The sequence below is a fragment of the Cyclopterus lumpus genome, chromosome 17 (assembly GCF_009769545.1).
Source record: "Cyclopterus lumpus isolate fCycLum1 chromosome 17, fCycLum1.pri, whole genome shotgun sequence".
In the NCBI taxonomy this organism is placed as follows: Eukaryota; Metazoa; Chordata; class Actinopteri; order Perciformes; family Cyclopteridae; genus Cyclopterus; species Cyclopterus lumpus.
The window spans coordinates 14822175-14838928 of NC_046982.1; the positions used below are offsets into that span (position 1 = coordinate 14822175).

The 16754-nt window shown below is 39.1% G+C and overlaps 2 protein-coding genes and 2 non-coding genes across 4 annotated transcripts; all 4 read right to left on the reverse strand.

The window, feature by feature from the left end:
* Nucleotides 1–1331: 1331 nt before the first annotated feature.
* On the reverse strand, nucleotides 1332–7513 carry LOC117746008 (medium-chain specific acyl-CoA dehydrogenase, mitochondrial-like). The gene is made up of 12 exons (XM_034554742.1): nucleotides 7398–7513; nucleotides 6603–6714; nucleotides 6373–6470; nucleotides 5922–5991; nucleotides 5597–5697; nucleotides 5261–5341; nucleotides 4534–4664; nucleotides 4168–4276; nucleotides 3189–3329; nucleotides 2413–2508; nucleotides 2022–2270; nucleotides 1332–1909 (listed from the first exon to the last, which is right to left on the reverse strand). Exons 1-12 carry the CDS (start codon nucleotides 7440–7442, stop codon nucleotides 1838–1840), a joined length of 1305 nt encoding a protein of 434 aa, XP_034410633.1. The 5' UTR covers nucleotides 7443–7513; the 3' UTR covers nucleotides 1332–1837.
* A 1353-nt stretch (nucleotides 7514–8866) lies between these two features.
* LOC117746354 (40S ribosomal protein S8-like) lies at nucleotides 8867–15275 on the reverse strand. Its single transcript, XM_034555417.1, is given in 7 exon segments — nucleotides 8867–9020; nucleotides 9694–9729; nucleotides 9732–9842; nucleotides 10025–10124; nucleotides 10381–10487; nucleotides 14883–14979; nucleotides 15162–15275. Coding segments are annotated over 7 exon segments (702 nt in total). The 3' UTR covers nucleotides 8867–8883.
* Nucleotides 9286–9354, reverse strand: LOC117747140. Its single transcript, XR_004611391.1, has one exon. It is a non-coding gene; the product is annotated as a small nucleolar RNA SNORD38 (small nucleolar RNA).
* Nucleotides 10229–10335, reverse strand: LOC117747132. Its single transcript, XR_004611383.1, has one exon. It is a non-coding gene; the product is annotated as a small nucleolar RNA SNORD46 (small nucleolar RNA).
* Nucleotides 15276–16754: the final 1479 nt, after the last annotated feature.

Consider the following 16754-nt stretch of genomic DNA (forward strand, 5'->3'; position numbering starts at 1 on the left):
CGCACAGAGTACACATATTTTTCTCCAGTTGCTCCCAAGTATCTGAACAGTTTTCTCTTTTGAAGCAAGTCATTATTTCCCATTTCCCATCCGGGTGTTCTGTTCATCAATTATTGAAATCCAAGTTCACCTCTTGTACTTTCTGTGACCCTCTCTACCACTGGCTCGTGTCCCTGCATGTGGGCGTGGCCAAGGGTCATCAGGAGAGTGGAAACACCTGAGGTAATCAGCAGCACTGGTAACACCTGGGCCTTGCGTGCCAGTGCTGCTGTTAATTAAAAGGCACTCTGGATCTCGCTCTGTCCTGAGACCCCGTTTGGCTGGTTGTAGAAGAGTATGTTTTGACCTGACACTACACAACATATCACACACACATACACACTTTGCACTCATTTCCGCCGCTGTTTATTCTACCTAAGTAATGTTATGCTAAGTTAAATAAAACCCTTTGTTAACTACTTGCTTGTGTGTATCCCCCTTTGTTGTCATGGCCGTGCGGCCCGGTTCACGACAAGAGCATCTCTGCGAATTCTGTCAAAAACTTAAGTATTGGAGTATTGCGACCCACTACCTATTCTCAGGGCTTTAGCTTGCATGATATCCAGTCTTTTAATTATGGCAGGAGCACCCAATCCAGCTCTACCTTGAGTTAGAGCGAACAGAAGCTCCTCCTATAACATACCTTATGTTTCATCATTTTCGTGATCTTAGTTCTTCATTTGAGGTTGTTGAGGACTTGTTGGAAGCTTGAGCAACCTGACAGCCTCACATAGTTGCACCTTTCGTGTTTCTTGACTTGCCACACCCTCGGATGAGGGTAGCTGCACAATATGTGCATTTAGTGGAAAGTCTTCAGTCTTGCTTAAACAGTTCTGACTCAGCAACCTACTTCCTGATCTTTTTCGTGCTATTTCCCAAACCGTAAAGGATTCATCGTCAGACGCGACAAGGCAGGGGGGCCGGGCAAAATATCTCAACTGGGAGGAAATAAGCGCGCAAAGACAGACCAGATGTTTTCTAAGATAATGTATGAGGGCGTTACTCTCTGTATGCATAAATACTGTTGTAGAATGGAGAATCATTGGGGGTGCCTTCCAAAGCTCACTAAGATGTGACTGAGGAACGTCCTTCCGCCTGCAGGCTAATAAAGACAACTTTGTTTCTTCTGAAGACTCGGTCTTCTCCCGATCAAACATAGAAATCTTCCATTACACATAGAATATATTTTAATCATCCGACCAGGAGACAATGGATGTAATTCACTATCTAGAACAAAGAACTGTTAAGGACCTTATTTTCTAAAATCAGAAATAAAACATTTTCAGACAACATGCATTTTTACAGTTTTGTACAGATAGATTTAATTGGTTTCCCTCAAACAGACAAAAAAAACAGTCATATCACCAAATTAACAGATTTATGTCCAGACTGCTATCAAAAGCAGCAGTGTTTTGTGCCTGGCAGCATTTATTTACAACCTTCAGATGGTGTAGCCTGACAGAACACGGTCATGTCATCTTTTGTCTGAATGTGGTGTTCCTCAACACAAGTCATAAAATAAGGCCACCGTTCTGAGCTGAGCTGCATTTGGAACACACTTTTAAAATGGGATAGGTCTCATTGATGTTCTCTGATTTGAAAGCAGTCGACCAATTCAGGGTCTGCATCAGATCGAAAATCTGAATGCTGTTAAGGCAAACAATCATAGAAATAGAATATTCTTTACTATTTCTAACCAAACAATATTTTCCAACTATGTAGGCAGATCTATTTCCAGGAACACATGTAATATGTGAAAACATTACATTTGAATGAGGACATGTCAGGTGTGCAGAGTTCACTTCTTGTATCTTCCCAGGTGTTCTCGGGCAATAATTAGTCTTTGGATTTGAGCTGTGCCCTCGTAGATCTACAAGGGATATTAAAGAAAAGGGAAGAAAAAAATAAAAATAAAATCAAGAAAACAAGTTGTGACCAAATCTCTGTTCGCTGAGATCAGGATGCACAACATCACCACGTACCTGGTAGATCTTGGCGTCTCTCATCAGCTTCTCCACCGGGTATTCGCTGTTGAAGCCGTTGCCTCCGAATATCTGAACGGCATCAGAAGCCACCTGATTGGCGATGTCTCCAGCGAATGCTTTGGCGATGGAGGCATAGTAGGTGTTTTTGCGGCCCTGGTCCACTTCCCAGGCAGAGCGCTGGTACGCCATCCTGGCCAGCTCCACCTTCATCGCCATCTCAGCCAGGAGGAAGGACACGGCCTGGTGCTGTGAAACAGGAGGAGACACTATAAACACTGTACAGCAGAGTTATCATGGTATTTACAGTAATGACACTCAAAAATTGGGCACACCTGTGTACCACATAAACATGTGTGTTTCTGCTGATCAAAGAAATAAGCAAACAAACCTCAGCAATAGCTTTGCCAAAGGTCTTCCTCTCTAGTGCATACATGGTAGCTTCTTCAAGGGCCCTCTGTGCCAGGCCGGTTGCTCCTGCTGCCACCTGCATTGCATTAAATACATTAGTAACATCACAGACACAAATCTTCAGTGACTAATACAATTAAATCATGGGCGTTTCATTTGTAATGTCTAAGAGCACAAATATGTTTGGTTGCCGCAATAGAGCATCTGATATTTGGAGCTGTGGGTAAATTCCCTTTCATTTTGTGATGTATAAAGTGCACTAGTTAATAATCTGTGGACAAGCAACATTCATTTTTACAGATTTTTTTTTTTTTTTTTTTTTTAAAGGGAAAATATTGGAGCAAAGTGGATCAGTTTAAACACATTTCCGCATGTCCACACATATCCAAAGGTTGCACTTTCTGCTGCGATTAGACACTGTTGACTAGAGTTCCCTGATACCACGGTCCTGCTGTGGAAAGGAGCTCATAACATGTTATATAATAGAAATGTAAGAAAAACTGCTGATTATGCAAACTCTTTTAAGGATGTGAATGGCCAAACTGGTGTTTTTTGTATTTTGCATATGGTATTTTCTTGACACTGATCAAATATTATTTTGTACTTTTGATCCATTAAAATATTTAGTAAATAAACTCTGATAAATAGAATTTTTTTTTTTTTAATAACAATAAAACTGTTCTTTTGACACACGAGGCACTAATACATGGCGTTACAAATGTCCAACTACTATTCAGTTACAGATAGAAGACTTACTGGTGGCCTGGTGTTGTCAAAAGCACCCATGGCAATCTTGAAGCCAGATCCCTCTGCAATCAGGACGTTTTCCTTCGGTATCCTCACATCCTCAAAGGTGATGCCTCGGGTATCAGAGCACCTCTGACCCATGTTCATCTCCTACGAGCACAAAACAAACACATGTTATCTTGCGGTGACACACAGTTTTCCTATCAATTATTATCTCATCATGGTGTCATCATCAGTATACCGCACTGATCTAAAAGTGGAGTTCATAATGCACCCAACAGGGAGAAGAAAATGGCCCTCTAAGCTCAAAGTTTCAAATAAACCTGACTGACTTTTTACGCATCAATTGTGAAATGGTAGCTAAATATACACACTGTGATGTAATACACATATTTTGTGATTGCAAATGTTGGGAGCACACATGTAATAAGATGTATAGTTACATAGAGATATGAAAGAAAATGTTCTTTAAAGCGCTCTAAGAGATTGCAATTGAAGCTTGGTCAGTCATAAAATGATTATTTTATATATATATATATATATATATATATATATACACATACACACATTTTATTTCATGCAAGTTGGCTGACGTTATGTTTGTCTCTTATGTTTTCAGGTGGAATGGGCTTGTCAATCTTTAATAACTGCCTTGTCACAGAAGAGTTGGCTTATGGCTGCACCGGAGTCCAGACTGCTATTGAGGCGAACTCTCTGGGAGTAAGTTGTCGTATATTAGTGTTGCTAGCGTTTCATTTGCATTTCACTAGTTCCTAAAAAGTTGCTTTGTTTAAAATCGCAACAAATGTCCATGTTGTGAAGCTGTAGTCTCTCCATTTCTTTCCAGTCGTACATTTCAAATAAATAAATAAATAAATATACATATATAAAATTGTAACAAACAAAATTGTAACAAACTACATTTGTTACAATGTTTCTAACCTCCAAGAAAAATACTGATTTTAACACTAAACTAGCTTCATCTCACCTTCCTTCCTATTTGAACTCCTGGAGTGTCGGCATCCACAATGAAGCCAGTGAAAGCCTTGCCGGCTGAACATTTAGGATCTGGGTTAGTGCGGGCCAGGAGGAAGTACCTAGGAGTTTAAAAGAGGTATACAAATTCAGAGCAACATCAGATGTTCTTGTACTCATTATCTTTAAGATATGTAAATATAAAAACTCAGTTGCCAGGTTATTAGGCCCACATAGTGAAAACTAATGCGCTCGCATACAAAAGTCCTGCATTCGTCCTACATGATGTGAAGTTTTCGTTTGATCAAAACAGCATCACAAACCAAAGTGCCGACTGAGTATATGTTGTAGAATAAGAACAATGGTAGTGAGTACATACCAGTTGGCTTTCCCTCCATTGGTGATCCACATCTTCTGCCCGTTAACAACATATTCGTCGCCCATCTTCACAGCTCGGGTCTTGATGCCGGCTACATCAGAGCCCGCTCCAGGCTCCGTCACACAGTACGCCTGCCGAAAACACATCACACCACATTATTGATTATTTGGGCTTGTGTCAACAGCTCAAGGTAATAAAGTAGTACTATGATGTGTCATTGAGCAAGACAATTGCGTCTACGGTGTATGATTGTAATCGCTTTGGATAAAAGCGTTGGCTAAATGAAATGTAATGTAATATGTCAGCGCTCATGTTCCTGCCTTCACAAGGATCCATGTGGTGCTTTTATTTCTAGAAAGACAGTTACATCTGAGAACCTGGAGCCATCAAATACTGAAAGAATTATCAAAACAGTCGTTGACTCATATGACTAATCAATCAATCTACTAATCATTGCAGCTCTACTATTCAACACGTCATGATGCAAATAACTTGATTTCAAACACCAGGTGCACGTGCTCGGGAAGTACACCATTATTATATATATTTGATACATTAAGCCTATTTGAACATAGAGTACTAGTCTTGGTAGCATTAAGCTTGTAATGCAGTCATTAGTAAAAGGATTAGATGAGCAGAAAAGAACGTTAGGAGATATACTCCAGTAAAGTCCCTCCTTGAGCAAATATGCTCATTGTTAATTTTCACTGTCGTCCACAATACTCACACACATCAGAGGCTCCTCGGTCATCCTTCCCAGGTATTTAGTCTTCTGTGCGTCACTGCCAGCTAGAATAACAGGCATTTGCTATGTGGAGAAACAGATATAACTTTATTTTTAACTGAGCCACAACCACTGTTATTATTAATATTGTTATGAATGACGCACACTTTGGAAATATTGATTGTAGAAAATGATGAGGTTTGAAATGTACGACTGGAAAGAAATGGAGAGACTACAGCTTCACAACATGGACATTTGTTGCGATTTAAACAAAGCAACTTTTTAGGAACTAGTGAAATGCAAATGAAATGCTAGCAACACTAATATACGACAACTTACTCCCAGAGAGTTCGCCTCAATAGCAGTCTGGACTCCGGTGCAGCCATAAGCCAACTCTTCTGTGACAAGGCAGTTATTAAAGATTGACAAGCCCATTCCACCTGAAAACATAAGAGACAAACATAACGTCAGCCAACTAGCATGAAATAAAATTGTTTCCACTGATATAAAAAAAAACCTGTATTAACACACACTGTGATGCAATTTCACAGAGCAAAGTGTGGCTACTGGTTAGGTCATCATCTATAAACTAAATTGACGCAAAAAAAGACGTGTCAGGATGTGTGCGGCCTAAAAAAAGACAATGAGCAAGAAAACAACATACCATATTCCTGTGGAATGTGACCGTTCATCAGACCAAGCTCCCATGCTTTTTTGATGATGGGCATAGGATACTGCAACATGAGGTATAAATGATGTTTAAGAGTTTTTAAAACTTTTTTAGACTAAATTTGAAGACACATTCTCATTCTAGCTGAGAGGTACGAATGTGTTTAATAAACACATTCTGAGAGGTAAGAATGTGAGAGGTAAGAATGTGTTTAATAAACTCTCATAAGAGAAAAATAAGACATTAACAACATAAAAAGCTATGTATTAATGAACTTTACTTCTGACCTATTGGGGCATGTGCCCAAAACGTCACTAAGTGAGTCAGACAGAAAATACATAGTACGATAACATTTCAAAGCCTTTGTCAGTAAACGTATCAAGTCAAGCTTTATTTAATAATGCTCTATACATGAACTGCCACCTAATCTTGGTGCTGTACTCACTTCACCACTCCTGTCATAAGCAGCCGCAGCAGGGACGATCTCTTCACGTGCAAACTTCCTCGCTAGCTGTTGGAACTCCTTTTGCTCATCGGTCAGCTCTGTTGGGCGAAGCCAATACAGACAGGAGGAACAATTACAGAGACCAATGATTTATTATACATATGGGCAGGTATGACAAAATGTGACGGTATCCTTTGAAAATGATGCAACGGTTCCTCAGTCCTACTTACCAAAAGAGAAGCCGAGGTTTGCTGGTTGGCCTGCGTGAGATGCTTCAACGTGGGCTGCAGCAGAACTGCATCTCTGCACCCAGATCCCAGATCGCACACTGGCTTGGAAAACCTGTGGATGGAGAGGGAAATGAGCAGCACACCAAACATCTACAACACACCTGATTTTACTGCAATAAGTCAAGTTAGTAAAACATTAAATTACCCCCAGTTTGCGTCTCCGGTGCTTCACAATTGCATTCACAGAGCTAAGCATTAGAACATTATAAATAAATACCATGTCTTAAAAACACAGCGATCACTTTAACATTTAGTTCTCAAGTGAAGGCATTTTCCAGTTAAACAAATATTAAACCATTTCTTAAGCTGCAACTGTACTTCTATCCAACAGGAAATGATCTGCAATTAAAAAAACGTGATCAGGAATCTCTAAAAGTGTAACGCTCCTTTTTTTCTTTTGTGATGATCCGAACTGAGTGTGTTGCACCACGAACTGACAACACTGCACATACGACTACTGCTACCACTACTGAAACTACGGCTGCCATTTCATGTTTCGTAATTTTTGCTTTGCGATTAATTTCAGCTTCAAGCTATAACTAGTTATTTGAACATGCGTCTTAAGATGCGTTATGGAAAGCAGAGAGCTGTTACGTAGTTAGCGAAGCCCACGGCGTTTACTCGAAATCAAATGTATATGTAATGTAAACATGTAGGCCAGATGGACACAAACCTTTCATTTACTAAAGCTATGACAATATGAAGGTGAATTGAAGCTATTTAAACGACACGTACCTTATTGAAGAGCATCGTGAAGTGTCGATACTGCACGAGCCGCATACACAGACTGCACTGAAACCTTTGTCCTACATATAGAGTCAGCGCCTCTCAGCCAATCACTGCAGCGGGATTGATCACATGTCGTGGCTCGTCATCCGGACAATCACCTTTCCCCTAGATAGCCAGATTACATGATAGTTACCTCAAACAATATTGATAAATATGTCTCTCACATGCAGTGGATTCAAGTATGTATATATGTTACTGCAACGTGGTTAAACTGACATATTGTGACTTTACACTTTGTTTATCCATGGGGTGATTTGTGTATAACTATGACCTTGACTCGCATTCTCTCTCAAGCCCTCTCAGCTGTATTATCTGGTCGGTGTTTCAATCCACCTCAGGCCGTGTTAGTGAGGTGCTAACCACACTATGCTCATTGTTCTTGGGGACTTTACTAGAGCAAACCTCAGAAAAAGAACTAGCATATTATTAAGTGGACCACCAGGGACAAAACCCCACTGGACCACTGCTACACTGTGATAAAGGACGACCATCTCTGAGTCCCCTCTGCAGCTTTGGAACGCTCTGATCATTGTCTGGTTCATCTTCTCCCAACCGACCGGCAGAAACTAAAATCTGGGGTCAAGACTGAGGAGATGGACCAACCTGGCAACGCTGGAGTTGCAGGCCTGCACCAAGTGTTTTTGAAGCTGCTGCTACAGACCTGATGGGCTCACTGACACTGACATCTACATTGGTTTTTGTGAGGTCATGGGACAGGGATGTCGTATGTGTACAGATTGTAAAGCCCTCTGAGGCAAATTTGTAATTTGTGATATTGGGCTATACAAAATAAACTGAATTTAATGGTATACTGCAAAACTCAAGCAACTTTGTCAGGCCATGGAAGAGGTCTACAGAAGTGGGGACAGGGTCCTGTATAACCAGGCCAGAAACAAACTGACAAAAGGAGATTAGGCTAACAAAGAGGAGCTACACTGAAGAGTTGGAAAAAGACCCTCAGTGTGGAGAGATATGCAGGAGATGGTTCTCAAATGAGTCTCCCAACAAGACTGCTCTGACATTAAACAACCACATACACCCCCTGACCTCTCACAACTGTACTGAGGGAGGATCCAATTCAGTGTATTCTATTTCAATTAATTTCCTTCTTTGCAATGAAACTCATTATTTCTTTGGACCAACTAAATTTAATCTCAGGAGATCCAACACATAACTCACTAATTTAGACTAAATTGTGCATTTCATCTTCCATTAGACACTCCGCCTCCTACCATTGACATCTAGTCATGTGTAATATTAAACTTAACAGCTCTTGCATGCATTTATTCTTTGCCATCAAGTCGTGAACCATTGAACATTACACATATTTTTCAGGAGGCATCATGTCCTCAAGCCCTGCCAATTAATTAAGGGAGTTTCTCATTACCAATAAACAGTAAATCAGTGGCAGACAGTTTGGGGCGTTTGGATTTTATTGAAGTATCAAACAGCTGTACATCCATTTGCCCTTCTTGGCCTTGATCTTCCTCAGGTAGAACTCAAGCTCCTTTCCCTCGAGGATGTAGCCGTCTGCTCTGCCGCACTGGCCAGGTCTGGAGGCGATGCAAGCTGCAGGAGGGAAGAGGAAAAGAATGATCAGTGATGAGGTAGATGAACTATAGAAATATTAAGGAAATAGTGTGCGAATCTAAATATTGTAAAAAAGACGTGTATGTTTTGGGGTCTTTGTTAGTCTATAGTTGCCCGGCTGCATTCTCAGATATTCAAATCCACACATGGAGGCACTCCAGTACAAATAGTCATGTCTGCCACACAACAGGCCCCAGACAGTGTTTATTAACGCTGGAGCAGACATTCATTAAGGCAACAGGTCTTTCTCAGAGTCACTATTATCATCACAGTCATTCAGTAGCAGAACTGGACATGGTTATCTTCATAGAAAGACGTGCACCAGAACCGACAGCACTTGTAACACAGGCCATGAAAAGTGTGCATTTAAAAGTCCAACCAAAAAATTACTATAACAGATATTACAAGATATGTGACGAAAGCTTTTGAGCCGTAAAGAAATTAATCAGCATCTGACTTGGCGGCACGTTTATTAACGGTATAAAATCACAAGCCAGAGGCAACCATTTTAAATAATAGAGTAAATTAAATTTCTTTGAAAATAACCCCATGGAGACAAAGTGACAGAGCAAAGGTGAAACCTGTTAGATGATGCAGAACTACAGTAAAATATGTTTTACGGTTAGCTACTATTGCACATGTTGAGACTTACCAAGCAGTTTTCCCTGCTGGAACTGCTCCTCCAAGAGGGAAGGCTGTCGATGAGGACGATGCAGTTCTTCACCAGGGTCTTGGTTCTGACCAGCTCGTTGTTGGAGGCATTGTAGACCACATCAATGATCCTGGTCTTGCGTGTGCAGCCTGTATACACAAACAAAAGCCATTAGTAACAGCAAATGCTCCCCCAGTTTGTTGTGAAACATAGGACAAAAGTCTTTCTCAGGTGTCTAATTATCACCATTTATATTCTGTAGCAGAACTGGACAAAGGTATCATCATAGAAAGACATGTGTAACATCTAACATAATTTTAAATTAACTTACATTCAGAGCCCCATGAGAAGTTACCGACATCCAGCCTCAGAGCACGATACTTCTTGTTCCCACCACGGACCCTCACCGTGTGGATGCGACGAGGTCCAATCTAGAGAAATAGACACAACACACTTTAGTATGGGTACAATTTGAGGTGGTGTAGAGATATAACTCAGATGGCTCACGGAAAACAGTAATGTGCACATATATTGAAGCGTGTCAGCGTAACTATGACCAGTCCTAACATTGGTAAGTCTAGAGCTTTGAACCAAGACGGTTCAAAAAGACATACCTAAGGTCATGTTTTCATCAACCACGCTACATAAAAGCAAGTCTTTTTAGAGCAGTTAAACACTTTTACATACTTTTGTGTTTGAAGGAGGGCGTCCAAGCTCATACTTCCTCTTCTTGTGGTAGGGCTTGTGTTTACTGCCGGTCTTGCGGCGCTTATGCCAGTTATCCCTTGAGATACCTGAGTAAATGAAAAAAATATAACCAGGTGTTAAAATCGTTGGACAACTATCGGGACACTCATTACGACATGTTTTCTGCTTGAGCAATCAGTTCTCCAAGGTAAAGGGGTTGTCCGCAATTTTAATTATGGATTCCATTTGATTCATCATTTCGCTCAAGCAATTGTATGGTCCCTTCTCAGCTTAATGGTGCCTGCATATCAGTTAATTGAATAACGATCATGGTGAACTGTGTTACGGATTAATTTAACTCAACTTTTCAGAAGTTTGATATTCTACTGAACGGAATAGACCATGTAATCATACTGGACTATTACCTTCATGTCATGGTTGTCGTGTTTTATGTTATTAAATAAATAAATTAAAAAAATTAAAAATTGTACATGGTAGTTTAAGGTTTATGCTGACCTCTATTCTACTTTGTTGTCCTTGTTTTGTTTATTTGTCTATTTCTGTGCATGTACGTTGATAGCAATGGAAAAACCAGAGTCAAATTCCTTGTATGTGTACATATAAATGGCCAATAAAGCTGATTCTGATTCCAATATGCAGCCCTGCTGACAGTAGTCTTATTTGCGATTGGTCATATGCTGCTAACTTTACCTCTTTGTGAACACCGGTCTTTTTAGTTTTCTCAATTTAGAGAAGTGGTGTATGCGCGTTGCTGGATGACATCTTGTTGTAGGCCAACTCCGAGGCCTATTGAATGAAGGCCGGGACACTGTCTTGAAAAAAGAAAAATAACCAGGTGTTAAGATCGTTGGACAACTATCGGGACACTCATTACGACATGTTCTATGCTTGAGCAATCAGTTCTCCAAGGTAAAGGGGTTGTCCGCAATTTTAATTATGGATTCAATTTGATTCATCATTTCGCTCAAGCAATTGTATGGTCCCTTCTCAGCTTAATGGTGCCTGCATATCAGTTAATTGAATAACGATCATGGTGAACTGTGTTACGGATTAATTTAACTAAAAACTTTTCAGAAGTTTGATAGACCATGTGTTGCACCTAGTGCTTTAAAATGCCCCCACACGCGGTATGGAAATGTCGGGCCCTCAAAATTATACGGTGGCCCTTTAAGCACGTGTATAGAAGATGCGCCTTAGTTAACTTGACGTTCGTCATAGTTATAACTTTCACAAGTTATGTTAAATGTGCCGGACTTGATTTAAAATAACGTATTAGTCTCAGGATCACTTTAAGAGCTTCCATGTAGCAACGTGACTTGTCCACCGCCAACGTGGTAGCTCATGCTAATGCTAACATTAAGGTGACTACTCGCTACTGGCGAGTAAGTTATATAAAAACTCCCGAACGATATGCATATGTAATGTAAAAATGTAGGCCAGGTGGACACAGATCTTTCATTTACTAAAGCCATGACAATATGATGGCGAATTTAAGTTATTTTAACGATACGTACCTTATTGAAGAGCATCGTGAAGTGTCGATACTGCACTGAAACCGTAGTCCTACATATAGAATCAGCGCCTCTCAGCCAATCACAGCAGCGGGATTGATCACATGTCATGACTCGACATCCGGAAAAGGACTTTTCCCTCTGTCAGCCTTTACCTTACATGATCGTTACCTCACAACTCGTTATATAAAGTCTGCACATAACCCAACATGTTGATACATTCTCTTTAATATCTCACATGCAGTATGTATATATTTTACTGCAACATGGTTAAACTGACATAGTGTGACTTTACACTTATCAATGGGGTGATTTGTGCATTACCTTACACCCACAGTCTATGTCCTTGACTCACAATACATGTCGCATTCTCCCTACTGCGGTCAAGCCAGCCTCCACCTCGGAAAACAACACGTGTTTTTCGGTACGCGTATTTACTCGGCTTTACTGTACGAGCCTGTAAAAACTGACTTCAAAATAAGAGCAAACTTCCGGTGAATGTGATAGTCAGGAAATACGCCGTTATGAATACATGAAAAGTCCTGAATTTTATGAATGATGAATTGAAAAAAAGGAAGGTAATTCTTCTGATTGGGGGTCATTCTATTTAAATTTCAAAATAAAAGCTCTAGGAAATCACATTCCTGAGCAAATGTGTCTATTTCAGACTAGATTTAAAGGGAAATGGTGCATAGTTACAAATTAATAGTCTACCTCAAGATGTCCCTAAGAGACAATCAAGACATTCTGGTGTATGATTACAAAATAAAAGCCCTTCAAAATCTCCTTCATGAACTAATTTCACAGCACATTTCATGAACCAATTTACCTCATTTCAGATTAGATTTAAAAGGAAACAGGCCATTGTCACAAACTATTACCTCTTGCAGGACATTTAAGTCAGGTTTTTCAATGTGATGCCGTATTCAATAACAGATTAATTATTTCCATATCTGGCTTCACTCTGTTTGTTATATTCTCACAATATTACAATGACACCAATAAGAAGTGGAGTATGTCAATGTGATGATTTACTCGTCGGAAACCTTAAATGTTTTAGTGGTATTTAATGTGTTGTTTCCTTGCATTCTTTACAATTTCTGCTTTATGTTTTCGCAAAACACTACTGAATCACACCAAAGTAATTATTGAGCACATTTTTAATGTATAGTTTAATAGAGGGACTTTCAGTTTTTTTAAATAATTCTTTTAATTCAAAACAGGGTTGGGTAGTGTGATGGTAAAATGTAGCATTGCTTATGTTACAAAGGTAGAGCATAATTTGTTTAGAGAATTGGTTGATGTCTAAAAGCAGAAGTGACTTGGGTCACAGGGCCAGAGAAGACAATGAGGCCTCTGTCTTGAGACGGCCTGCCATAGAAAAGAACACAGATAAGAACAAATTGCAATGTGCTTGAGAGAGCCGTTTTCTATGATTCTGCCACACTAACTTTTTATAAGAATTGATACATTATGTTAGGGAGAAATGTATTTACTTTGCAGAAACAGAAACTGGTTTAGACTAGTTTAGATACTGTCTCTAGACTCTAGCCGTACATTGTCTACTCATGATTAGTTGTTGTGTTTCTTTGAAAAGGGGTGTAACTTTCAGGTGTGTATAAATGATCCATCACAGTAGAGTACAATGTATTTAAGTAGTGTCACAATATATTTTGAAAAAGTAAATTAAATAGAAATATAACCATACTAAAATAGCACTACAACATTTTTTTAAAGGTGCAAAATATATGAAAAATAAATGACGAAAATAAATACAAGAAATACTAAATAATAATAATAATAAGAGCATTACGACATATAGGTGCAAAAAAGATTAATGAATAAATGAAAAAATCAGGAAATTATATAGAAATATCCCAATAATAACGTAGCACTACAACATATCTTTTCGAGGTTCAAATGGATTAATAAATACAATAGAAAGTTAAATCGTAAGAAAAAAACACTTTAACACTACGAGATATCTTTTGGATGTTCAAAATAGAATAAATAAATAAATGACAAAATATGTAAACAAAATAGTAAGAAAACAACTTAACACATTTCTTTTGGGGATGCAAAATAGAGGAATAAATAACAAGTGTAAAGTTTTAGATTACACAATAACCTTACTTTTATTGAGAGCAAAACAAATGTGATTGGAGGCAATGAAGAAATGCACACAATCAAGGCAGACTGGGAATTTAAGGGCACAAACTGCAATACCAGCTGCCTGCCCAGCTCTTCAGGCCTTTAATGTCCAGACATTGTTCGTGGAACCATTTCTTGCAGTGTAAACATTGGATCTAAAAAATGAAACGGTAGAAATCAAAGATTAGTTTTTTGGAGAGTTTTTACACAATTAGACCTTTCAGTGTTTTAAACAAATGTTTCCCATTATTGAACTACATAATTTTTAAATTTCATCTTTAGCAATATTGAAGATATCTAGTTCACTGTCAATCTGTCAATTTATCTAAATACTCAACTTCACAGGTTAGAATTTATATTCCTCTCTATCTACAGATCCAGCTTTCACATATACTTGCTTCCATCTCTGAGTTAAAGGCAAAACCGTTTGTCCACCTCTAAACCTTAAAGCTGATTGTGACACTGCATTAACAAAAGCAAGCACACAGACACAAATAAACCACTCACACAATTTGACACTTGAGGCCCAGATCCAGGAGGCTTTGCCATGGAACACATAGCACAGTTATTGTCAAACTCAAACACTGAAATCCAAAAGTATAACACTAATAATTAGTAACACCAACATCAGCAATTTATTAAAATACACAGGGGTGGGCAAATGTACAGCTTCAGCCCATTGTCATGCATTAGCTGAACGTCTTCAGCAAAAAGGAAAAACTGTAATATTGAAGTTAATTCTTATAGAACAAAAATGTTGCATATGAAATACAATTATTTTTAAAAGATAGGGAGAAGTGCTGGATGGTCTGGCCTAACACAGAGAACGATCAGGCAGGGAATGAGTGAAGCTGGGGCTTATATACCAGAGGGAGTAGGTGAAGTAGAGTGGACAGATGAGAGTGATGGAGCTGAACTGTGACACAAACCAGTCTTATGCAGTAATTTATCTTATTATTATATAGCAAAATATAATTGCACATGGTAAAACTGAGTTTAGAGGACACAGACGTAATTTACAGATAACAACTGTGAACTAAACTATGATAGAAATACATTATATATCTTATGAATTAAGTGACATTACAAATCACTTACCATGATGATGACAACCCCACAGGTATTGGCATCCTGCTGAGTTGGATGTGTCAGAACTCCTCCTTTCCATTTTATGTCCACCCACTCTGTTTTTCCATGGCTTGTTCTCCTCATTTCTAGATACTCTCTGTATTTGATTTATGATTTAGGTTATTTCAAGTGGGAACAAAGCAGAGAAACCTTGCTACACATGATCCAACTTGTAACTGCATCCAAAACATATTCTTATTAGATTTGACATAATGATTGACATGTAAAGAGACGGTGCTCATCCTTTCTTTGACATCTTGGCACGCTCGTTATCGTCGTCAAGTCCGTGTTTGTTGACGTTGGAGGTAAATGTAAATCTTAGAATTGGCCTGGAGGGGACTTTTTTTTCATAAATACCACACAGGTGTTTGTGTCAAACTGGTGAACAAAAAGGTAAACACGCTGGACACAATTGTCTGTAGTAAAAAACAGAAATATAAACTTCTGTTTCTGTATGTCATTATCCCATTAACTGCAAAAGTAGTGTCTATCTATCTATCTTTGTACCGAAAAAAAAAACCTTGCGGACTGGCTTGACTGCAGGGTGATTTTTGCATTACCTTACACACACAGTATATGACTTTGACTCGCAATACATGTTGCATTCTCCCCCAATACATTTGTGTTACCTCGCAACACTTTTTGTCTTCCATTCCTTCTCAGCTATATTATTCTGGTCGGTGTTTACAACCCACCTCAGGCCGTGTTAGTGAAGTGCTACAAGACACACATGCACGCACGCACACACACGCACACTCACAGACACACGCACACACACACACACACACACACACACACACACACACACAAACTCACTGACACTGTGACATCTACATCGGTTTTTGTGAGGACATGCCTCAGAGGGCTTTACAATTTATACACATATGACATCCTCTGTCCCGGGACCTTCACATCAGTTCAGGAAAAACTCCCCCAAAAGAAACCTTTAACGAGGAGAAAAGGGGAAGAAACCTGAGGGAGAGCAACAGAGGAGGATCCCTTAATCAGGATGGACAGAACTACAATATATGTCATGTGTACAGAATGAACAACATAACAGAGTTCCAACACATTCAATGCATGACCAAAAATAACAGAAAAAGTGGATATAGGAGAATAATGACAATAAAAGCATTGATGTTATTGGCAATACTATTATAAATGCAACTAATAATAGTTGGAATGGAAACCTGTGAGTCGAGAAAGCACAAAGACTCTGTTTACTCCTGGGATAATATGGTACTAGAAGCTCCTTAAGGTATGATGGTGCATCACCAATCAAGGCTTTGTAGCTGAGGAGAAGGATTTAAAATGTACAGGGAGCCAGTGCAGAGCAGCTAATACAGGAGTAATGTGATCTCTTTTCTTAGTTTTTGTGAGTACACGAGCTGCAGCATTCTGGATCAACTGGAGAGATTTAAGAGACTTACAAGAGCAGTCTGATAATAAGGAATTGCAGTAATCTAGTCTAGAAGTAAAACACGCGTGAACTAAAGTCTTGCTTTGAGACAGGATGTGACTGATTTTTTAAAATGTTACTTAGGTGAAAAAGGTGGTCCTTGA

Excerpts from the sequence above, each read along its gene's own strand:
- LOC117746008 (XM_034554742.1), bottom strand. The coding sequence starts at position 7,442 with ATGCGGCTCGTGCAGTATCGACACTTCACGATGCTCTTCAATAAG. Across the intron at positions 6,715-7,397 it reads TCACGATGCTCTTCAATAAG|GTTTTCCAAGCCAGTGTGCG; the intron begins GTACGTGTCGTT and ends CTCCATCCACAG. Across the intron at positions 5,342-5,596 it reads TTGAGGCGAACTCTCTGGGA|CAAATGCCTGTTATTCTAGC; the intron begins GTAAGTTGTCGT and ends TTCTCCACATAG.